The sequence below is a fragment of the Caloenas nicobarica genome, chromosome 2 (genome assembly GCF_036013445.1).
Source record: "Caloenas nicobarica isolate bCalNic1 chromosome 2, bCalNic1.hap1, whole genome shotgun sequence".
NCBI classification, from domain to species: domain Eukaryota; kingdom Metazoa; phylum Chordata; class Aves; order Columbiformes; family Columbidae; genus Caloenas; species Caloenas nicobarica.
The window spans coordinates 129,056,763-129,079,733 of NC_088246.1; the positions used below are offsets into that span (position 1 = coordinate 129,056,763).

At 39.9% G+C, this 22,971-nt stretch overlaps 2 protein-coding genes, 1 long non-coding RNA gene and 1 other non-coding gene across 12 annotated transcripts in view; 2 read left to right on the forward strand and 2 right to left on the reverse strand.

Annotated features, from left to right (window-relative positions):
- The window catches only part of SGK3 (serum/glucocorticoid regulated kinase family member 3), a 60,113-nt gene extending 56,749 nt beyond the window's left edge, over nucleotides 1-3,364 (forward strand). For all 6 annotated transcript variants that reach the window (XM_065627551.1, XM_065627552.1, XM_065627555.1 and 3 more), the window contains 3 exons: nucleotides 20-175; nucleotides 1,266-1,355; nucleotides 2,362-3,364. In XM_065627551.1, coding sequence (XP_065483623.1) covers nucleotides 20-175; nucleotides 1,266-1,355; nucleotides 2,362-2,532 — 417 coding nt within the window. In that variant the 3' untranslated portion in view covers nucleotides 2,533-3,364. The remainder of the gene's footprint in view (nucleotides 1-19; nucleotides 176-1,265; nucleotides 1,356-2,361) is intronic.
- A 5,004-nt stretch (nucleotides 3,365-8,368) lies between these two features.
- Nucleotides 8,369-17,783, forward strand: MCMDC2 (minichromosome maintenance domain containing 2). The gene is made up of 14 exons (XM_065628722.1): nucleotides 8,369-8,447; nucleotides 8,533-8,663; nucleotides 8,760-8,819; nucleotides 9,130-9,325; nucleotides 10,252-10,374; nucleotides 10,560-10,667; nucleotides 11,909-12,037; nucleotides 12,548-12,779; nucleotides 14,532-14,737; nucleotides 15,073-15,239; nucleotides 15,610-15,786; nucleotides 16,340-16,482; nucleotides 17,019-17,128; nucleotides 17,617-17,783. Exons 1-14 carry the CDS (start codon nucleotides 8,369-8,371, stop codon nucleotides 17,781-17,783), a joined length of 2,028 nt encoding a protein of 675 aa, XP_065484794.1.
- LOC135985411 (uncharacterized) lies at nucleotides 16,803-22,246 on the reverse strand. Of its 4 annotated transcripts, XR_010605782.1 has the most exons (7): nucleotides 22,164-22,246; nucleotides 21,103-21,232; nucleotides 20,662-20,779; nucleotides 19,732-19,830; nucleotides 19,034-19,238; nucleotides 17,703-17,769; nucleotides 16,803-17,384 (listed from the first exon to the last, which is right to left on the reverse strand). It is a non-coding gene; the product is annotated as an uncharacterized LOC135985411 (long non-coding RNA). The 4 variants fall into 4 exon arrangements; XR_010605783.1 differs by lacking the exon at nucleotides 17,703-17,769; XR_010605781.1 differs by having other exon boundaries at nucleotides 16,803-17,769.
- LOC135986363 (small nucleolar RNA SNORD87) lies at nucleotides 19,312-19,390 on the reverse strand. Its single transcript, XR_010605884.1, has one exon. It is a non-coding gene; the product is annotated as a small nucleolar RNA SNORD87 (small nucleolar RNA).
- Nucleotides 22,247-22,971: the final 725 nt, after the last annotated feature.

Genomic DNA, 22,971 nt, shown 5'->3' on the forward strand with positions numbered 1-22,971 from the left:
CGTATAACTTTTTTTTTAGCCGCCTTTTTACTGCCGTGATGTTGCTGAGATGTATGAGAATATTCTTCATAAGCCCCTAGTTTTGCGCCCAGGAATCAGTCTTACAGCCTGGTCTATTCTGGAAGAACTTTTGGAGAAAGATCGGCAAAGCAGGCTTGGAGCAAGGGAAGATTTTGTATGTAATATCCTAATTTATCGAGCCCTACTTCATTTAAAGGGACATCAAATTTATATGCACAGCACAGATTTAATAGTTGGAGATAGACATAACAGAACAATCTCTGTGTTCCTCCTTTTTATTTCTTGGTTAAAGACACCAGTGTGATTAATCCATGAAAGTTTTTGGGGACAGGAGAGAGGTGATTGTTGTGGGATATTAATATTTTGAGTTTGGTTGCTGCTGCACCTTCCAGCAAAGGAAACACAATTCCTGGTGTAGTAGTGACTAAGGTGTACTAAAGTAGGTTTCACTATTCATAGTGAAACTGGAAAATAATCAAAAGAAAAAGCTATTTTCTGGTAATGACATTTTAACTACATGAAAACCAGTCTTCAGATAAAGAGGAACACTAGTACTATGCAAACAACGGCTCTTTTTTGTTTTAGCCTTAAAATCATGGCAAATGTTTATGCAGTGTAACAACAAAATCTTTGTTTGCAACAAGGTGATGTGAGAAAGTATAGATGTCTTCAGAACCGTGCAATGAAGAATGATCTAGAAGGACTTTCCGTCCATTAATTGCAAGATCTTCATAGTCTTCTGTTGCAGCCTTAACGTTAAGTGCTCTGTTGACCTTGTAACAGAGCATTTAGACTGTGACATTGTACTTTCTCACAGTGTGGAGCTAGATGAAGGCATGGTAGCGTTTCACATCACCGTTTGCTGCTTTGTAACTAGTAAGCATATTGCAGAGTCATCAAAGCAGCCGCTTTTCAGACAATGATCTGCTTTACAAAACCTAACAAAACTTTAAGGCACGAGCAGAGATACTAACAGAAAACAGTCTTGTTCTGTGGTAGACTTCAAGGTGGTTGATTTTAAGGCTTAAAAGGGGGAAATATCTGAAAAGGAAAACAGTTTGTAGAGGCAGGCTAACAATTCTTAGTTGCTGTTTTTACCAACTGCAGCTTTTGCAAAGTAAACTGCGAATAAATAAACTGATGAAGGACTTGACTTCCTTAAGTGCGTGCAGTCTGAAGTAGTATTTACTATAATGCACAGGATGGATTTCTGAAATATGTAAAATCTTTATTCCTTACTGCAGCTTGAAATTCAAAAGCACCCATTTTTTGAATCTCTCAGCTGGACTGATCTTCTTCAGAAGAAGATTCCACCACCATTTAATCCTAATGTGGTAGGTGCCTGATGCTGTTTTAGTTCATACCTGCCAAATTCCTGCTGTTGAGGGCTCATCTATTTGCTAAGAATGTTTATTTCAGGATGGTGAAGAATGGGAACCTCCCAGTGCTGACTGGCCTTCTGAGCAGTCACACTTCTGAGCAGCGATGCTGCCTTTTCTTACTTAAAATTCAGTTGGACATATCACTCTTTCCTCTGCATATTCCCCTCAAAGTGCTATCAATTTCTGTGGGGTCAGAAGACCAAAGAAGAAAATACAGATAGCCTCTTTATTTGAAGACTTTCCAAAAGACTGATTTCCTGCTTTTAGTAGTTATTAAGCCTTAGTTGCAGCTTTTCTCTATTCTCCCATCAGTTTAAACTATGTCAGCCTGTGGCTGCTTGTCCAAAACACTTGGGAGGTGGTAGGGTGGTGAGGAGGGAGTCCTTCCTAAACTCACTTCAGAGCATCACCTTTTGTTGGGTCTACATCTGTTTGGTGAAGAAGCCTCACCTGTCATGTCTCTCCTTCTGTGACTTAATGTTACTGTACTTTAGTTCTTAGTGTGTTACTGGGAAGCTGGTCTGTCATAACAGTACCATTGTAAAATTAACACTTAAAGTATTATTGATGGACAAGGGAGAAAGATAATTTGGTGGTGTTTGTTGATGTGGGTTTTGCTGATGATTTTTTTGGTGGTTTGGTTTTGTCGCAGGGGGAGGGCTTGTAGTTTTTGCATCTCCCTAGCAGACATTTAAGAGAGACATTTCTTCATAATTCTTAGGTTTGTCAGATCATAAAGGTATGTAGGCTTTGGCCAGAACTCCAGCCTAAAAGTAACAAGCTTTTAATAACTATTTTCAGGAATGCTGTAATGTGCTTCTTTAAATTTGCTACACTTAAATAGGAAATAAGAACATGAAGTAGATAGCCTCAAGAGTTAAATTTTAATCCTAAAGGACAAGCACAAGTTTAAAACACAGTATTAATATGACAACTGATAGATCTTTCTGTTTTCTAGGTTGGACCAGATGATATTGGGAATTTTGATGCAGTGTTTACAGAAGAAATGGTACCATACTCAGTTTGCGTTTCTTCCGATTACAACATTGTTAATGCCAGCGTCCTAGAGGCAGATGATGCATTTGTTGGATTTTCTTATGCACCACCTTCTGAAGATATGTTTTCCTAGGAAGTTAGAAGCCAACAGTGTTTTGGAAGACTTGGGGTAAACTGGAATGTTAGAGTTAGGGACACATTCCAAAATAGTGTAAACTAGTGCCTCATTTTGTATGTAGGTTTGAAACCTATGAAAAAACTTTCTCTACTGTATAGGAGGAATTTGGGCATTTTGGATGGCTTTCTTTGGGGTTTGAACTGTTTGTTCCTGCTGCAGAAAATATTTTTTTAAAATCTTTAAAAAGCGTTCTCTACATATTTTTTAAGCAAAAACACTGACTGTTCTCCTCAGTCCCTTCAAGTTTACATTCGTACCTATCTAAGATTTGGCTGGCACAAACAGCAGCAAATTTAGTAAAATTTATAAATGCTTTTGTACCTATTTACAGTGACTTTGTGCTTGAATTGTAACTATGCAAATTGTCTTTTGTATATCCTGGTTTAAAAAAGGTAAATGTTTTCCCTGTTATATCAGTTTGAAATGTATGTTAATTTACCCGTCAGCACTTAAATGAAGGGTTGATGCAAGTTAAGACCAAGACTCTTAAAGGACTTCTACAGAATGAGAAGTTGGTCATGTAAAACTGGATTGTTGCTTTTGCGCTTGCTGAAGCATACGCATTCACTCAACGGGATTATCTGAGGTATGGGAGATTACTCAAAACTGGAATGGAACAAATTAACTGGATTGATTTGATAACATTACTGATCATTCTTTCCTCCGTGAGATAAATAAGTCCATATTTCAGCTACATTTAAAATGGTTTTGGTTAAAACGCTGCTTTTCCAAAGGTATAACATGCAATAATTACTGTAACTTTAAAAGGCTATCTTGCTTTGACCTTTTGGGGGTGGGTGGTGAGGGGATCATGCCAAATATTAGGGATTTTTCTCACAGATTTATACTTTGAAACACTAATGTTCCAAATTGATTGTCTTTCAGCATTCATAGCTACTTTTCTTTGTGTTCCAGTTTGCACCATTTTTAAATCTTCACTTGATATTAGGGAAAAAATGTAAGTTTTGCTGATAATTTAAAAAATGTGAAAAGCTATTGTATTTCTGATAACATACACGTGTATGGACAAACTGATAATTCTGAACAATTTCTGTTTAAGGAAATTTTTTTAAACAATGCAAAAATTGACTGCAGTTACAGTGTATAAAAGCCTATCATGGTAATAGTTTTATTATATATATTACTTGTAAATAACAACTTATTTTTGTCTGTTACTTCAAAAATGTTTTGTGTTTTTTGTTCATAAATACATTCAGCTAAATGCCTTGAGAGAGGTCTGATAAGACACTGAGTAGCCAGAGTTAAATGTTAGATAAATTTTAATATCTAATATCAAAATCATCTCATTTTTGACAAAATAAGAACTAGCTAAAATACATCAGTTAAAAACTGGAAACATTGGGGAAAAGAGTGTATCAAATAATTCTTCTGAAATTTATCTTGTGTCAATAGTGAAACATTAGACAAGTGGATACTGAAACAGGATTCCTTGCTTATCTCAGGGAATATCTCCTATACCACTGTCTCCTACATAGTGCTTAAGTGGAGCAGAGCAGTTGCTACAGGGGATGTTGGAAGGAGTGGCTGGGTAAAGGAAGAAAGAATTGACATTGGCGCGTAAGGGAGGAAGGAACTGTATCGTTTGTGGGAGCAGAGTGGTGCCTTGGTGCTCATTTTCCTCAGTGCTGCTCTGAAATTTTGAGAGGTTTGGAAATAGCAGTGCAGTGCTTCAGAACAACAAAACAACTACATGAATCCTGTGCGTGCAGTTACAATCATTTGGAAGCAACAGCCTCACCTTTTTTTTTTAATTGATTGTAAGATAGCAAGTATCCATTCTTATACTGAATTTTTACTCTGTGTAGTCCTGAAATGCGGGCTACTGCAACTACCTTTTCTTCATGGCAAGGAAACACATTAAAGCTGCTTTCTGCTTCTCCCAGGAGGAGGTACAATACTGTAGGGAGATGGGGAGGAGAGGGGATACTTGTGAAGTTGTTGCTGTGGGAGCTAGTACCCCTTTTTGTCTTGTATTTCAAATAGATCTATACCTAGCTGCCTGACTGGGTGAAGGGTTTGGGGTTTTGTCCTTTTTTTGGTCAGAAATTGGGGTTTCTTTCCTTTTTTTTTTTTTTTTTCCCCTAATACAAAAGAAGACGGCAATGGTAGTTGAAGTTATTTCTGGGAGAACACCTTAATAATTGCTTATTAAGCTTTTTCCTTCAGTAGGCTGTGCCTTTTTGGCAAAATGTGAATGTGTTAAATGTATCACTTGCAATACTTAAGTTCGCTTCTTTCCTTCTGCAGTAAGTTCATGTTGTGAAATGCCTGGGTCAGATCAGGACTTGTAAAGATAACAGACTCTGTGTACAACATCAGGCAATGAAGCCTCACAACACTTCTGTATCTAGTGCTCTCATTCTGCATTTCATGATGCTGGTTGTCAAAGTAAGATGACTCTGCTCACTGTGTAGTAATCCCTTCACCTGATGCTGAGCTGAAAAGTGAAATCTGAAGCACCAGTTGTGGTAAAGCCCCTAAGTAGGAGATTGTGGAAGAACCTACACAGGAACCACCTGTGGTATTCCTTTCCTGTTTTGGCAGATATGTAATAAAAGGAGGTAAAATTTGTCTTTTTGTGACTAATGCAGGGGTTTTTGCCTGACCATGGTGAAAGGGGATTGTTCCTCCCCTTCAGAGGTGCAGCTGAACCCTGTGAGCAGCAGCCTTCTCTCCTGGCGCTGTGGAAGCAAAGTACATGGCAGTTGCAAAAATATGAACTGAAATACAACAGAATCACAGAATGTTAGGGATTGGAAGGGACATCAAAAGATCATCTAGTCCAATCCCCCTGCCAGGGCAGGAACACCTAGGTGAGGTTACACAGGAAGGTGTTCAGGCGAGTTTTGAATGTCTCCAGAGAAGAAGACTCCACAACCTCCCTGGGCAGCCTGTTCCAGTGTTCCGTCACCCTCACTGAGAAGAAGTTTCTTCTCAAATTTAAGTGGAACCTCTTGTGTTCCAGCCTGAACCCATTACCCCTTGTCTTACTGTTGGTTGTCACCGAGAAGAGCCTGGCTCCATCCTCGTGACACCCACCCTTTAAATATTTATGAACATTGATGAGGTCACCCCTCAGTCTCCTCCCTCAGCCTTTCCTCACACAGGAGATGCTCCACTCCCTCCATCATCTTTGTGGCCCTGCGCTGGACTCTCTCCAGCAGTTCCCTGTCCTTTTTGAACTGAGGGGCCCAGAACTGGACACAATATTCCAGATGAGGTCTCACCAGGGCAGAGTAGAGGGGAAGCAGAACCTCTCTCGACCTACTGACCACCCCCTTCTAATACACCCCAGGATGCCATTGGCCTTCTTGGCCACAAGGGCACAGTGCTGGCTCATGGTCATCCTGCTGTCCACCAGGACCCCCAGGTCCCTTTCCCCTACACTGCTCTCTAATAGGTCATTCCCCAACCTGTACTGGAACCTGGGGTTGTTCCTGCCCAGATGCAAGACTCTGCACTTTCCCTTGTTATATTTCATTAAATTTTCCCTGCCCAACTCTCTAGCCTGTCCAGATCTCGCTGGATGGCAGCACAGCCTTCTGGCGTGTCAGCCACTCCTCCCAGCTTGGTGTCATCAGCAAACTTGCTGATAGTACACTCAATTCCCTCATCCAAGTCGTTGATGAATATATTGAATAATACTGAAAAAAAGTACAGAGGCGCTGTCCTGGAAGGTAAGTTTACAGACGGCTGGCATGCTGAAGGCAGCAGTTAAATACACGATATTTATTAATGAAAGAGAGAAAAGGGTTTTATAAACATGTTGTGTTTCAGTACCTGCTACCCAGTCAGTGCATGTCCCTTTTCTAGTGAGCCGCCTAAGCCTGTGGCCACAGCGAAGAGAAGGCAGCGCACTCCGCAGTGAGTGTATGTTCAACGGGGCAGCTGCGCTGGTGCAGCGGTGGGGACGGGGTGGGGACAGGAGCCGTTTCGGCACTGGCAGCCGTGTCCGTGAGGGCTGCGGCTGCCGGGCGGCGCGGGAGCTGCGGCGCCTTTCCCGCGCGGGCTAACGGCTGTCCCCGAGCCCGCCAACGGCTGCCGCGTGAGGGGGCGCGGGAGCGGTGCCGGCAGCCCCGTCCTGCGGCCGTCGGGCCTCTCGCTGCCGCCGCCTGGATGTCGAGGGGGAAAGTTCTATGGCCCCTCTCCCCGCTGTGGAGTGGCCCTCACTGCCCGTCGCTGCCGACACCGCAGTGCTGAAGAGGGGCACGTAGGAAGCCTGGGGAATATTTCGGGGAGAGCGCTGGTGGGGTTTGTGAGGAAGGGGCGCCGATGGCAGGAGCCTGAAGCCCGGGGGGGAGGCTTTGGGCACCGTGCCCTGGCACACACTGGAGCGCAGCTGCTGAGTGGGGTTACCCGGCTGTGGGGGGAACAGATGAACGTGGTCACCCCGGCTGTGGGACTGGTCAGACTTTATTCTGTGAAGGTTAGGAGGTGACAGTGGTTAGTGCAGAACTACCTGGGCCGTCGCTTAGTCCTTCCTAGTCGTGTCGGGTGTCCTTCTAGCCAGGAAAACATGGGGTCTGGGGAAATAGGGTGGATCTGTGTGCGCGTGTGTGTGTTTCTTTAATCTCTTCTTGCTGAAGGTTTCAAGGGATGGAGCAGTAGTCATGTAGGAGTAATCCTAAAGAACCTGAGGAAAAAAAAAACCCTACTATAAATTATCTTTCACCTTGTTCTTAAAATTTGATACTTCAGGCCACTAAACACATCTACCAGCCCAGAGCATGCAATTCTCAGACGACAGGATTTACACTGCTGCCACACTCGGGTTGCACTGGTATCCAGTTACTCCTCTCTTGGATGAAGGCAGTTCTGTGAACTCCCATGGGACATCCTTCAGATGCTAGGAGCTTTGCTTCCCCATCAGCCCAATAATTCTGTGTCTTGTCCTTTACCAGGCAGCTAAATCTACTTTTGAAGATTTAAGTGGCATTTCATTTTGGTCATCTACGGAGAGGACAAAGGACACTTTGCAGAAGAAAATCTGTAAGACAGTAAACCAGATACGTATATACAAAATACCGTATTTCAGCCGTAGCGTGATTCTCCTTCTAAATTCAGCAAGTACTGCTTCATGGTATGAGATTTTACTTAAAAAAAAATAACGGAGAGATGTGGATAGTACACAATGAAAACAGCACTGAAGAGCATGGTCAGCCTCCAATCCAAAACTATTGTGAAGGTTTTGTCTTTGAGAATTGATTTTTCTGTGTATGTGCTGGAAATAAGTGTTTGCAAGATCGACACCTTAAGTGGGTGCTAAAGGGGGTAACAGCAGAGCAGGGAAGTCAGATTTTAAAAAGGGAAAATATGTTGCCCAGTTTCACACTTCACAGCTATGACAGGCTTCTCAGATAAGGCAGATATTTAAATCTTACTTTCAATAGGCTGATTATACCTATGAAATACATGGAAGAGGTTAAATTAAATGCAGGCTTTAATTTCATGGGTTAGGGGATTGGGCAGCAAAATAATTAACTGAGAAAAGAAAGCACTAGAGCATCATTCAGGAATTTACTTTGGGAATGTAGTATGCTTCAGCCATTGGAAAGAACTTTCCATTGAACTGTGGTAGTTTAAAAATCCTTAAAGAATCACAAAGTTTGAAAAAGAGACTCTTTCTCGTCATTTTTATGGCTTTGTTAATACGTACCTTCATTATTATTGTTGCATGGCCAGTTCTAATGTTGTTTCTTCACAGTTTATTCCAACATTTTGATAAAGAATGCAAAGATCTTTCTTGGAAAATGCATCAAAAATACAGAAAATGAGGGAAATTTCCCTTGTTTACCTTGACAGAAGTGGTGGCCTTCAGAAATTCATGCACGACTGCAAAAAATATAATGGTATTACTCAATACATATTCTGTTAAATTGATATATAATGCTACACAAACCTCTGTTATTTTTATTAAACATACTTTTCCTACAGACTCAAAACAGAGTTATGCTGTTTATCGTTTCATTATTTCAATAAATCCTTCTGATATTGCTGAATTAGATGCAGCTCTTGGAAACTACATTCTTCATAATCCCATACAAGCTGCACAGATTTTTCAGTCAGTAAGTATATATTTATAGACAAGAGTAGAAAAAAGTACATCTTCTATACCTGAACTAGATTTTCCTTTCTAAAATGAAGTTCTTTTTCAATCACAGGTATGTTTCATAGCTATTAAGACATTATCATTAATTGAACAATTGCAGACAGAAGCTCAGGTGAGTCTGCATTGTTCTCCATTTAGATCTTAAATCTTCTGAGTATGGTGAAGTGTCAAAAAATAATATTTTTGTAGTAACTTTTAAGTTTTCATTTTCCCTTTGATTGTAGTATCATTTGTAATTAAAAGTAGCCGGAAATTTCACCCAACTATACTGCAAGAATTTTGAGATAATTAATGTGAAATTGAATTATATTTCATGTATTTTTAATTTTTTTTCCTAATAGTTAATTTCTAATCATTGTTTGTAAGTAAAGCAGTTTTAAATAGTTTTTTTACAGTATTAATATAATTGTGTCTCTTGTTAGATTAGTATACTGCTGAAACCAACACATTTGCCACCTTTACCAAGTTATGTCCTCAGTCTTTCTGCGTTTCCCTTTAATTACACATCTCAAAGATTTTATATGTCTGAAGGAATAGCGATCGCAATGGGAACAGTAACAAAATATACACAAGGAGCAAGATTTCTTTGTACTGAGGAAACTTGTCCATTTTCTGAAGGTAGTAAAAAAAAAATCTCGGTACTATTTCAAAAGTTTTAAAATAAACTTGATAGTTTACAGAGATTAAAAACCTAGCATGAAAAAGGCATTTCCCTATGCAGTCTTATTATGCAGACATTTTTGTAATGAGCACAGCATGATTTTTATTAATGGAAAGTGGACCCTGCCAGTGGTTGCTCAGCATTATTAAAGGTTTTGGAAGCGTAGCTGTGCCAGCGCTCCATTTTCCTAATGCTGAAGATAGTTTATAATAGAAAAGATACGTCGCAAATATAATTAAATTTTCTGAAAGAAAAAAGATAAAGTATTTTTTTTTCCCTTGGAAACTGTGTTTCTGTTTATAGAAAAATACCACAGAGCAAGATACTTAAATGACTGGCAAAACCATCTAGCATAGAACAGGTTTGCTTTAACAGGGAGATGAATTCTGTGGAACCACTTATTTGAGTAATATTAATATTACTGGACTGCTTGTATTGTTGCAGTATTAGGCCTTAAGTACTTTTAAGGCTGTTTTGTTTGCTTCTTCCTGTAAGAGACCATAAAATTACAATAGAGAAGTGAAATCCCGAAGTTAGAGACTGCAGAATAAATCATAATGATGTCTTTCTGAAGGGACATTCGTCTAACAATGAGTGTCCATCTCCCGTGTCATTTCCACGCCAGGCAGCAGCGGCAGCCGCTCAGAAGGGCCGAGCTGAGCTGCTTGGGGGATGCCAAGGGAAATTCTGCCATCCTGTGGTCAACCTGGAATAAATTATACAGGTCGTTTTAGTGGAACCACAGTATACCAACAGATGCTCATACGAAGAAATGCATGATAAATTTGAAATTTCACTGTCCAGTATTTTAGTCTCTTCATAATGGGAAATTTTAAATGAAAGGCATTTCCTCCTTGAAAATTTTCTTTTTTCTTTTTTTTAGGGTTTAGGTATATAAGAGTGCATCTGCCTGGAGCTACAGAATCTGCCACAGTGAGAAATGATTTTGTGTGTAGTTTGTGTTCTTCGCCACTGCAGGAAGACATGAAATATAGAGTACTTGGTGGTAGGATCTATGTAGTTTTATTTTTAGATCTGTTACTTTCCTACTTATGTCACACAATAAGTAAAGAAATCGGTTAAGTGGAAAAAGCCCAAAAATGTACCAGTCATTTAAAAGAAAGAAAGAAAAAAAAAGGCGCTGTACTGTTTTCAAGAGAATTAACCTTTTCTTTGCCTTTACTTTGAAAGATAAACAAATAGTTGAAATGATTGATGCAAAAGTTCTTAATGCTTTGAAAGGATATTCCGACGATAAATCCCATTTTATGATTCAGACATTTACAGTTTTCTTGAGAGGTAAGCTGAATTTTGGAAATTTGTCAAAGATGTTTTAGAATTGAACTGTAATATTCCCTTGCATTTTCCTTATAGGTCCATTTCTCTGGATAAAATGAAAGTAATAACTCATATTGCAGTTCTTCAATAAAATTAGGGGTGAAAATACATAAAATTAGCTAGATGAGTAAACAGTATACACAGGTGATTGAAGAGTGCACATGGCAAAACTGTTGTGTTCACTTTTATACCTTCATATAAATAAAATCTCCTGACCAGCTTCACAGTATCACATACTAACTGTAGATTGGGGTTTTTTTTTCTGCTTTCTACTTCCTTTGTCCGTACAGTTTTGTACTAACTGCATGCGTTTTAACACCCTCAGTCTAGCTGTTTTCTGCATTCCATCAGGACTTTTGGCTTCTACTACTTACCAATGCAATCATTAAATGATTTCTAATGAAAATATCCAGCTAAAATCACAACTCACCAACATACTTCCATTAATTCTTGTGAAACAACAACAACCAAACACCCAAACCAACACTATTCCAAAAGTCAATGGAATTATATGGTCCATTTCTGGAAAACTAAATAGCTCCAAGATCATGAGATACACTTAAAAACTGATGCTATGTGTGTATTGTTATAAAACACAATCTGTGGGTCAGATATTGCGAGTTTTGCATGCATTAAATTTCCACTGGCTTCAGTGATTGATGAGATAGGACAGGGTCTCACAGCTGAGACTTGTATTTGGTTGGACCTAACTCTCATTTCCAAAAAATAAATATGATTTTAAAAAAAAAATGCGCAGAAATACAAAGGTTCACAAAGCTACTGGATTTCCTTTTTATTGTGGTTTTTCTTCTTTGACATTTTATAGGACAGTAACTAATAGTGGTGTCACCACAAGTTTCGGAGTAGGAATGCATACTTGCAAACAACTATTCATTTTCTTGTCAATGCAGAACTAAATGAATTATCCTTTTTTTTTTTTTTAATCAGGAATCTGCCTTTCCTCACCCACTGTGCCTTCCTTATCTTTTACACTGATTGATTAGAATTGTATGCATCATTTTATTCTAGTCCATTACAGTGAACCTGGCATCCAAGTGTTGTTTTCTGCAATTAAATAATAAAATTGAACCATTCAGAATGTTAAGTTTTCTGACCATATCTTTAAAACTGTCTTTATGCCCTAACACATCCACAGATTCCTCTCACCACTACCCTCTTTTTTTTTTTTTCCAAATTTCTAGATGAACTGGCCAATAAAATGAAGATAGGAAACCACTACAAGATTATAGGAATTCCAGCTTGTGTGCAAAATGGCTTACAAGCTACAGCATGTATAGAAGTCAATAGTGTACAGCTCTGTAGACCAAACGGTAAGAGAATTCCATTAAAAATTGACTTTAAAAGTTGGAAAACCTTCTAGAACAAAATCATGGGAAGTGGTACAGTTTTCTATGACCTAAAGGTCCAGATTACAAAACCACTTCCCTCACAGTCTGAAATGTATGCTTACTGTTCTTTGATAATATCACCTTTTGCCCCATTTCCACGCATTGAAAAACTACATAATTCTTTCCTTCAGTTCTTCAACTTCTGTTTCCAACTTTTCCTGTCCTTTGGAAGGTACTTTGAAATGATACATTAAATGAACGTGATATTTCAGTTTGTTGTTCCTTTCTTATTCCATCGGTTTTAGCAGGACATGTCTGCTACCTTTTTAGTAAAATTAATAGTGTCAGAGGTTTACATTCTGAATTTGTGCTCAACACATAAACATTTGTTCTTCGTAAGTTTTGTATCAAGACTAGAATGGTGACTTATTCTAATATATCTGTGTAGCTCTCTTGTGAAGTGTTTGTTAACCTGTACTTTGTTATATTTAGGTCCTTCTTTTGTCGGTGACAATTTTAAGTATCTGCTCTCACTGACGTCAAGCTCACGCTGGAGGTTTACAGCCATCCTTGCCAATATCTTTGCTTCTCAAGTTGTCCCACCAGGCACTTGCAATGCTCTCAAACTCACAATATTGCTGAGCCTAGTACAGACATGTGAAAAAGAAAACGCAGATTATCTGGATCTGTTGATTGTGACAAGCGACGCGCTAGTAATTGATAGGTAAAGATTCCTTATTCTTCACGTAAATTAGAATTAAAAACATGAGTGTTTTTAAAGATAATAGGATTGGCCTAACAGGAAAGGTTAGAGACTGTATTTTAAAAGAATATGCAGGGCTCCAACTTAGTAAAAATACCCAATTTTTATCCCGGGGGACACTTTTATTTATTTCAAGTGATAAATCTAGGTCACAACTTCACTAATAATAAAACCTGTTAGCACCCTCATAATGTTCTCAATAAGGTTTTAACGCTAGCACTCTTTAGCAGAGCTCAAACAAAACATTATTCTAAAATCAAAACTGGAGACTGTCCCAGAAGCTGGTGATGATATAATAAAAGCAAATGGCTCTACTTTTCAAATCCTGAGCCTTTTCATCACCACTTCCCACCTATTAATAATGGCATTTTTGGTTAATAAGCGGTGTGTAAATAGATACATTTATGTCACTCTTTTTCATGAAAACTATACTGATAAGGTATCAAAAGTCATGTGCATCTTTACATGTAGGTCATAAATCTGGCTGTTGTTACCTTTAGCAAAATATTTTTCTGTATGTATGCATCTTATGTATTTATCCCTTCACATAATTATAAGCTGTTAACACATTTTTGCATATACTGCAAAAAAGTATAATATGCTCAGCTTTAAATTTACATTAATTTAAACAAAATTACTTTCTCCTTCCCCGACTGACAACAGGGCTTCTTTTTTATTTTTGAAAAACATCTTTGAAAGTAGCATGAATTTTATTTTCATTTTACAGTTCTTCAACAAATTTGTTAGTATTTTTTAGTTGGGGAAAAAATACTTTCTTAACTATTTCAAAATGTAGCTGTAGAAATTAGTTCAAAGTTGAAAATAATGTGGACTGTGGGATTTTTTTTCCCCAGGTTGAGTAAGATTTTGTAAGAGAAGTCATAGAACTCAGAGTATTTTGAGAATCAAAACATCTGGTTAATATTAAAACAGTTGCACACTGTAAATCTTGGTCAGTACTGTCATTTGTACTGTCTTGCATGTGCACATAGTATTTTATTGTCAGCAGCCTGTCAAAATAGGCATTTCCTACCTCAGATTTATATTGGTATGATAGCCTATTTATTCTTATTAATCAATAATTTTATCTCAGTTATTAATAGCAGGATAAATTATGCTCTGACATTTCAAAATCATTAGAAGCCTTTGACTGTGGAAACAGACAGACGATTTGCAACCTCTTTGTGCCAAGAAACATAGTCGAGGGGATGAAAAAGAAATGTCTAGACCTGCTTGCTCCAAAAGAATCGGAGAGAAAGCGGGAGGGTAACCCCGGCAGGCAGAGGTTGCACGTTCCCAGCCTTCTCATTTTTCCCAAATGGCCGGGATTGCAAATCCTGTACCGTTTTAAATCACTGGAAAAGTTTCTCTACAATAGGAATAGGAGTTAATAATATGGAGTTAAATTATGCGACTTCTTTGACTTCCTGGGAGTTACTTCTATTACAAACCACAAATTGTTCCATATGTTAAATCCATAAGAAATACAGTCCACTTGGCAGCTTTTGGAGAGAACACTTGGACTTCTACCTTTGTATTCAAAGTTAAACATTTCATTTTGATACTGGTTTTTGTTAAGTTTTTTTGTTGTTCTTGTTGTTTCTAAGTGAGTATTAATATATATAAATACCATTATACAGTATTAAGTGTAGTATTGTTTTGAAAAACTGAATATTTTAACAATTTATGACTGACAATTATTTAATCCCCTAGGCTTCTGAATTACAGCTTATGTCTTCTGCCTCGTGGCATACGACACCCACCTTCTAGTGACATTTTTCCTTCTGTGTCCAAAGATAAACACGGAACTGGAAGTGCCAGTATTCAGGCTTGCAGTGCTGTCCTGGCTAAGGGTGGTGTCTGTTACATAGGAGACTTATCTTCATACAAAAAGGATAAACTTGAACTTCTACAGTCTGGTAATCTCACACCTGCTAACAAATGAGGGGACAAAACAAAACCAACATACAAATTCATGGCTAGGTTTGTTATGCAGCTTATGGCCCTCAAATGCTGTGAAAATCTATACGCTATTTTTAATGTGCCTGTGTAAGAAAAGGACAAAAAAACCAAGGTCCTATAAGCTTACATTTCCTACACAGGCTCCACTACAGAGATCCATTGATGTTGACAATTCTATGTCAATGATAGAATGGTTTCATGATAGCGACTGGTTTCAGATTGTGTGTATGGGACTAGAAATTATAGTTACACTGCATCAATTACAGGATTGACATATTTTGTCCTATCCTAGTGCTGGAAAGCAGAATGACAACGGTATTCATTCCTGGGAAGAAGTACGGAGAAGAGGCTGACCAACAAGTTACTATTTCAGTTCGAACCAATTTTTGGTCTTTTGTAGATGTGGATTCTTCCTCAAAGAAATATATACAAAAGGATAACTTTTTAATTGGACAGATGGTAAAGCACATGCCTTGTTATGACAGTAACTGTACTATAGCAGTCATTTGTGTTTATAGTTATTTCAACATACAAAATAATGAAAAAATCAATTTTGTTAGTATTTCCCAAAAAGTCACAACTTAAGTGACTTTAAATCAAATATCTTCTAAAATGAGCTAGCTTTCCCAGAAGTAGGTATCATTTATTATTCAGAATAGCTTTCGACAACTACTATTGAAACAAAATTTTACTGCATATATTATAGGTAATTTGTCTTGCAGGACTCAGTATATATGGATATTGAGTGTTTCAGATTGAAAAAACTGCAATGTTTCTACAAGTCAAAAAGCTGAAATAATGATTTTCTTTCTCTGGATCTTCTCTTTAGGATGTGAGTTTGATTCCACCTAATCTTCTAGATGTTTTTGGGCTTTTGATATACAGTGAGTTTCCTTCGTGTCGACTATCTTCTCCTCTTGTGCATCACATCTTGAAAAAAGCCATCAATCCTGAAGCCATGCTGTACAAAGTCTCACAGCAGTTCCAAATGCAGGATTTTGAGGAGGTAACAGATACTGCCCAAGCATTTAGAAATGCATTATACTTGGGAATTTCATACTATTTCTGGAATCAGAAGGTTCTCTTCACACATTCACATTGCTTATTTTTAAATCTGTTAATACTTACTTCCTACCCGTGCCCCCCCCCATACTCCCACTAGTGCTAATAGGATCATTGATACACTAGCTTCAGTTCTTTAAGAGGCAACATCATAAATTCAGTTCAATATTGTCTCTGAAAAACGTAGCTTAACATTCATGTGAGAACAGGTCTCCAATACCTACTTTTGACAAGAATAGTTTACAATCAGTAGTAAAAGTTAACATTCCATTCTAAATAAACTGTCAATATCTCTAGTATAATTAATGGGTGATTCTGTTTAGTATCTGAGATCTATTCTTACACATAGCTGAATGGTGACAGCTGTCTCTGTAAAAACTATTGGTAGAATATATTGTCCAAACTCTTATTACTGTGCCACTGGTATGTTAAAATGTGTGAAAAATGTAAATTTTTTTTTTCCAGTTAAGTATTTAAAATGTATTCCCTCTCTCTAGTTTATTTTGTTTGCTAGGAATCTTCACGCTGAACTGAGTTCAGAAGCAGAAAGCCTCATTCAGGGCTACTATCTTGCAAGCCGCAGAGTGAGAAGAGATTCTCTTCATGGATCAACATTATCAGCATCTGCACTAAAAATTCTGTATGTCCTACTTTTTAAAGTAAACACATCTATGTTTCAAATAGAAGTTCTCCTAACCTGCTCAAGAGCTTGTTAAATAAAAATTTAGACAAGATATTTAAGTTTTGAAAAGCTCAAGCATAATCTTATTTAGTATTTATGAATACTATTTAATTTATATATTGATGTTGAAAAAAATGTAAAGAACTTTGCCAGGCAAACCCCAGTGATTTAAGAAACAATTATCACTGCTGAAGCTATCTAGAAAAACAAAAAAGACTTAAATTATTACAGCTTTGTGTTGTGTAAGTAAAAAAAAAAAAAAAAGTCTTTACAATAGATAATATGTGACAACTTTAATAGCACAAGGAAGTCATACACAATAATACATACTTTGCAGTTGTACTTGTCATTAACACAGTATTTGTGGGATGTTTACACAGCTTAAGTACAGAAACAAACACTCAATTTACAGAAGTATTTTAAGAAGGGCAATACATGTTGCATTCATGTGTGCACTATTTTTTATTTCTGATATGCTTGCATTCATCTTTCAGGATTTCACTGTCTAAGGCTCACACTAAACTAAGTTTGAGAAACAAAGTACTTGAGGAAGATGCATTGATTGCCATCTTGTTACTTGAATCATCTCTTACCCTAAAACATGGTAAACAACATAACTCAGTCTTTAGTCTTGGTAACAGTGTTCATATTTTGTCTATTTGACAGAAGGTTATATCAATTGTTTGAAATAATTGTCCATTTCAAATCAAAGTCCAGAATTTCCACTGTTGAAGACTGATCTCAGAGAAGGCAGAGAGCCTCAGTGCTGTACATGGTTAAGCCACAGGCCCACGCTGCACCTCCATCCTTTATGCTGGTTTATTTCAGGCCCAGGTTAAACTGAAGACAGATTACCCTCCCTGGGGAAATAGAAGACAAGGGTTGAGGATTTTTTTGTTGTTTATCTAGCATCACAGTCACATGTACACAAACAAATTTGGCAGTGAGTCAAGAATTACGATGTTAACACTTAGTAATGCTATCTTGTATGTTACAATTTTAATCTGTGTCACAGATGCTTTTCCTTCAAAGTCCTGGCAAAAGATTATCAAGTCTTTTGGCACAAATCTTGATTTTTTTATCTTTGCTTAGGCAAGTCTGCATTATGCATTGCACCAAATCCTGTATTTCCATTTGACCTCAGTGATGAAAACTCCTTGCAACAGAGAGATAGTTACCTCATGCAGTGTCACCAGCAGCTGCTGAAGTTTATTGCCGCATATGGCCCAGGAATTCACGTTAACCCTAATGAAGAGTAAAAGCTCCACTCAGTAAGTAACACCTGAAGCTTCTACTTTAGCTTTTTGAGAGACTGCAGTTAGAAATACAAAAATATTAAAAACCTTATTAGATGTCTAAGACAGTTCAGTGCTATTTTGCTAAGTAATAAAACATAGCTGACAGGATTCAATTACAAGTTCTGTGACAGTGCTGTTTGAAGTCAGGAGTGATGTCTTCATCCAAGGAGGCTTTCAGAATAAAGCCACAGCCTGAACTTATCTTCCTGGCTACCACTGTTCATCTACAGTTCAGTGACAGGAGTAAAGCAAAGTTTTTACTAAGACTACAACTAACAATTAAACCAGGAGTTTACTTTCTAATGTTTCAACTACATGAACTCTCTGCAGTTTTTCTTGTTGTTCTTTTAAAAATGTGTCACCCAATGAGGGATAAAGTGTTTTAAGTACATTAAAACTTTCTAGTGTAAGCCAACTTTCTTAAATTATGACTCATGTTCTATAAATTTTATAAGGTATAAAAGTATCACCATACTGTTTAATGTTCTGTCTCAGTTTTACATCACAGCAACATAATATTAGACCAGGTTTCTGGTGTGGCCTTGCAATCTGGAGAGGAAAAAGACCAAAACCCACAACATACCAAAAAAACCCACACACCACAACCAACAAAAAACCCACACAGTTCTTCCACATTACTTTACATAGGCTACAGGGGATAGTAGAACCCTGCAGTAAAGTGAAAAGAAAAAATTAGATTACTTGATCGGTAGACAGCTCAGTAAGTTTGACTCTACCTCACTGCAAAAACAAGTGTAAAGAATGGTGTGTAGAAGATGAGGTGTCTGAGATGCATTATGCTTCTCCAACTATGGACTTCCCTGTATTTTATCCTCCTAGTAAGGATATGGCAGCAGACATAACACTGAGCAAGTTTTATATCCAAGACATCTACATAAAAAAAAGCAGCATAAAAATTATACAGGCTTCTTGTCAAATCTGGACAAGCTGAATATGGGAGGCTTGGTATGCCTCCTACCCAGGATGTCATCCAGCAGGATCATGGTGCTACTGCTCACATAGATGCAGAAAACCTAGAGTCACTGGAAATGGAAATCCAAGATTTTACTCAATACACACATTGCCTTGGCACTGCCACCACTAACACTGTAAACACTCTCATTCAGACAAGAAAACAAAAGTTTCCTACATATTTTGACCAATTTATTAAATTTTGTTCCAATTTATTTGGTACATTTAAATATTCATACCAAGTTCTAAGAGTGTCCACAAAGTCATTTCCCTTTCTGGAGTAACACTCTCCCCTGAACTTCATTCGAGGCTTATTCACACATTTTCACTAAACAGCTACTCTTCTGCCTTACTATTGAATCAAGCAGTATTTCTGAGGAGCAGGAAGGGCCGCAAAAGCATTTCCAAGTGCATTAGAACTCCACATTTCAGACTGTTTTCAAGCTAAAAACAAAACAAAAAAATCAAAGTAAGTTTTCTGTATGCTTAATCAATCTTATACTAAGTTATTAATTTAACTGGCATTTCAGATTAAAAGATACACATCAAAAACCAGTCAGATGGGTAAACGGCAAAGATATCATCATTATGCCAGCAAAATTACTTCTGGGATAGACTTAAATGGAATTCCTTTACAAATCACTATTTTTGACAAGCCATATTAAGGAATGTATATCCTTAAAAAAAAAAAAGGCAAAACTACCACAAATTTTGACCCTTGCCTCTCCCCAGCTTCTGCCATGATGTTTTAAGCACAAATTAAAGACTAGTAGCAGCACCACACGTGAAGGACAGCACAGGCAGTCAGTGGTCCAGCTGATGTAATGCAGCACAGCTTGAGACAGCAGCAAATGCCACCAGCACAGGCCTTCACCAGCTACCAGTGCAGCTTACTGGAGCCTGAATACTGTAGTATCACAGCAAAAAACCAATTTACCTTCTTAAACACTCATACTTCTAGAAGTGGATGGAATCTACTGTATGTGCATACAGAAGGCTAGAAGACAGCAGAGAAGGTCATCTCATGTCATAGCACCTTTAAAAGAATAAATAAATCAGAAATGATGGTAGCAAATCAAACTGGGAAAATCCTACTAATTACTGGCACTTCAGATACAACATTGCTCATCACAAAATTCAGTTGGGTAAACGGCAAAGAGTCATCATCATTATGCCAGCAAACAGTTTTCTGCCTGTGATAAGACTGGTGCAATTTTTTCCAGATATCAAAGGAGATTTGTTAAGTTTGTCTCAAGAGATGCACTTCTATAAATCAACATAAAACCTTGTTTTTAACTGTTACGCGCAGAATGGATCCAGAATAGCCAGGAGCAAGAGGGAAAAAAAAAAAAAAGCTCTCTCTGGGCTGAAAAACACAGGCCCCTCCTTGTTGTTACATTCAAGCCCCAGATACCAATTATCTCTTTAGAAGTAAAGTTCACTACCATGGTCACTCTCCCATTTGGAACACATTCCAGCACACTGATGTGGTTAAGTGCCAGCAGGGATGGCAATTGAACACAGTTCTTCACTCTCACTTCCAACTAGCATCTGTTAACTCTTCAAAGCAGGAATCTCATTTCTCTCCCCAACTAGATTCTCTGATACTACTACACACCTCTCTCCTGACTCCTCTGGGATTCTTGGATTGTACCTGCTTTGTTCTAGGGAGCAAGTCTTAGGGGTTTGTAGCTGTCATAATACCTTTTGTTAGAATTTCAACCTTTTAACCCTACAGGCAAACAATCATATTCCTCCTTGTTCCATCCATAAGATAATTTACAAGCCATTAAACAGCTTCATAGATCCAGATCTAGATTTCAGGAGGCTTTCCTCAATGTTTTTGAGAACAGTAAGAAATAATTACTTCTGTAGCTCCAGAATTCACGTGACACCTTTCTGCTTGCAAGGTGACAGCATGGCAGAGTCCAGACTGAAGATTCCCACAGCCAGTAACAAATGCATCTCTTCACCTCACTTGCTGCCTATAACAAAGACAAGATAAAAGATGTCAGATTCAGAGAACTCGGCTGCTGAGCCACTAGCAGCAAACATCAGCATTTCCTTGGGGAAAGTAAACTGGTCAAAGAAATACCAACCTACTGGGCAACCTCATTGCTGGTTTTATTGTTACCTGGGGAGCAAACTACAGACAGCATCAGCTGAGATCCAGGTCAAACAGAGGCACAACCATTTTACCAAGAGCAAGCTCCAGTATGAAGACTGATTGCAGGGCTATTAGGCTGCTCCTAACGAGCAGGATACAGCCTTCAACCCTAGTTCATGTGCCACATTCTGGGGAACTCACATGTTTTTGCTGTCTGTTGAGTTAAGGTCAGCACCCGCACTATGGCCTTGGCAGGGAGAGCATTACCGCACGGACAGCCAAAAGCCCTGGGGTCCTGTCCCTGCCAGAACTCACCACTTTGGATCTGTACCTGCAACACAAGAAGGGCATGGGGAGGGTCACCGTACCACGCTTGCCAAATTCCCCAAAGGAAAAAAATGGTAATTTATCTTTAAACTTAGGACATGCATTTGCCAATGAAAATGATTTATCAGCAAAACCAAGTCCCGCTGGATGTCCAACCTGTCATTCCTTTGAAGACTTGACGAACCAAGAGATAATTCAAAGTAACAAGTACAGCTCGCCAGTGGAGTGGCACATACTAATTAGCTCATCTTAGCCTCATGAGACATATGGACATCCCTGGGAAGCCTGTGTGGCTAGTGAGCATTAGCTGGAACTAGTCACCTCCAGCAGAGCGCACCAGTGGTTAGTGCACTGCCGCGGCAACCAAACCCAGGACAGAGTTACAACAGTGTGACAATTGCTCGTCTTTCAAACGATAGGTTATGCTGATTGGAAAACAGCACCAGCAACCCATCCTTCAATTCTGGAGATTATGCTTCATTGGTTTGAATTGTCAGAATTGCATTTCCTACATTAAACGGTTTGGAACGTTTCTAATTCCTCCGAAAAGTTACAAATCCCACTACCGTTCAGACCAGCATGTGCTGGGACTGCCGACCCTCTCTAAGGCGGCAGCGGAAAGTCAGCGCCCGGGTGGCTCGGCCGCTCCCGGCGCCCCCCGGGCAGCGATGGCCGCCCCGCTGCAGCAGGGTCAGACTGCGCGGCCTAAGCTACCGCGCCGCTACCGGAGGCCGAGGCGCGCACGGAACCGCTCACAAGCCGCTCAGCCACCGGGACAGCCACACCGCACCGCGCACACAATGACCCAGCCCCGCCAGATGCTGCCGGAGGCGCCCGGGCGGCCCTCGCCTCTACGGGAGGCGCTCCCGCAGCACGGCTCCCGCAGCCACGGCTCCCGCACACGCCGCGCCCTTCCCCCCGGCCCCGCTCGGTACCGGCGCGGCCGCGCTGCTGCTGCCCCGCCCGGCTCCCCGTGGCCGCGGGGCGCGCGCAGAGGTCGGCCCGCTGGCGGGTTCCCGTTAAATAGGCCGCGCGCCAGGGGCGGGGAAGGCGCGCGGCAGCGCGGCGCTTTCCGGCGGGGCGGTGCCTGTGGGGCCCTGGGGCGGGCCCGCGGGGCCGGGGCCGGGGCCGTGCCCGCGCCCGGTCGCTCGCCACGGTTGCGTCCTGCAGCTCCGGCCCGGGAGCCCCGAGGGGCGGCCTGGGCCGTTCGTACCCGTCACAGCCGCTGGAACGGCGCTTCCGCGGGGATTCGGGCAGCGGGAGCCCCGCGGCGGGTCGCTGGGGCGCAGCCCGGGCTGCGGGGAGCTGGCAGCCAACCCGCGGGGCCGCGCAGCCCGTGCGGCCGCCGTTGGGCTGAGAACGTGGAGGGGTTTGCCCCGGGTGGTCAGGAAAGTGGAATATCGGAGGGAAGGCTCGCTCGCTTTCTGTTTGTTGTGTCCTGTATACACCAGTATTAATAAACCCCAGCGTTTTCAACCTTAAAATGCTTCCTTTCTCGCGGAATACTCAGTCTTTCAGACGTGAAAGCCGCGGAAAATTCACCTTTGTTGTCATTTACACAAGCACAATGACTGCTTTGTCCTGAAGGTCTCTGAGGGAAAAAGGAGTGATTGGCAGGGTACGTGTTACAGCGACATACGGCTGCGGGGCGCGGTATCGTAGCTACAGCTGTGCCTACGAGGAAACAACATCTGTATGAGCTGGTTTTGCAGGGGCAGGTTATTTGCATGGGGCTGCGTGGAG

Coding starts and splice junctions, on each gene's coding strand:
- MCMDC2 (XM_065628722.1), top strand. CDS start 8,369: ATGAGGGAAATTTCCCTTGTTTACCTTGACAGAAGTGGTGGCCTTCAG. Junction 12,038..12,547: donor ACAGCTCTGTAGACCAAACG/GTAAGAGAATTC, acceptor TGTTATATTTAG/GTCCTTCTTTTGTCGGTGAC. Junction 16,483..17,018: donor GCATCTGCACTAAAAATTCT/GTATGTCCTACT, acceptor TTCATCTTTCAG/GATTTCACTGTCTAAGGCTC.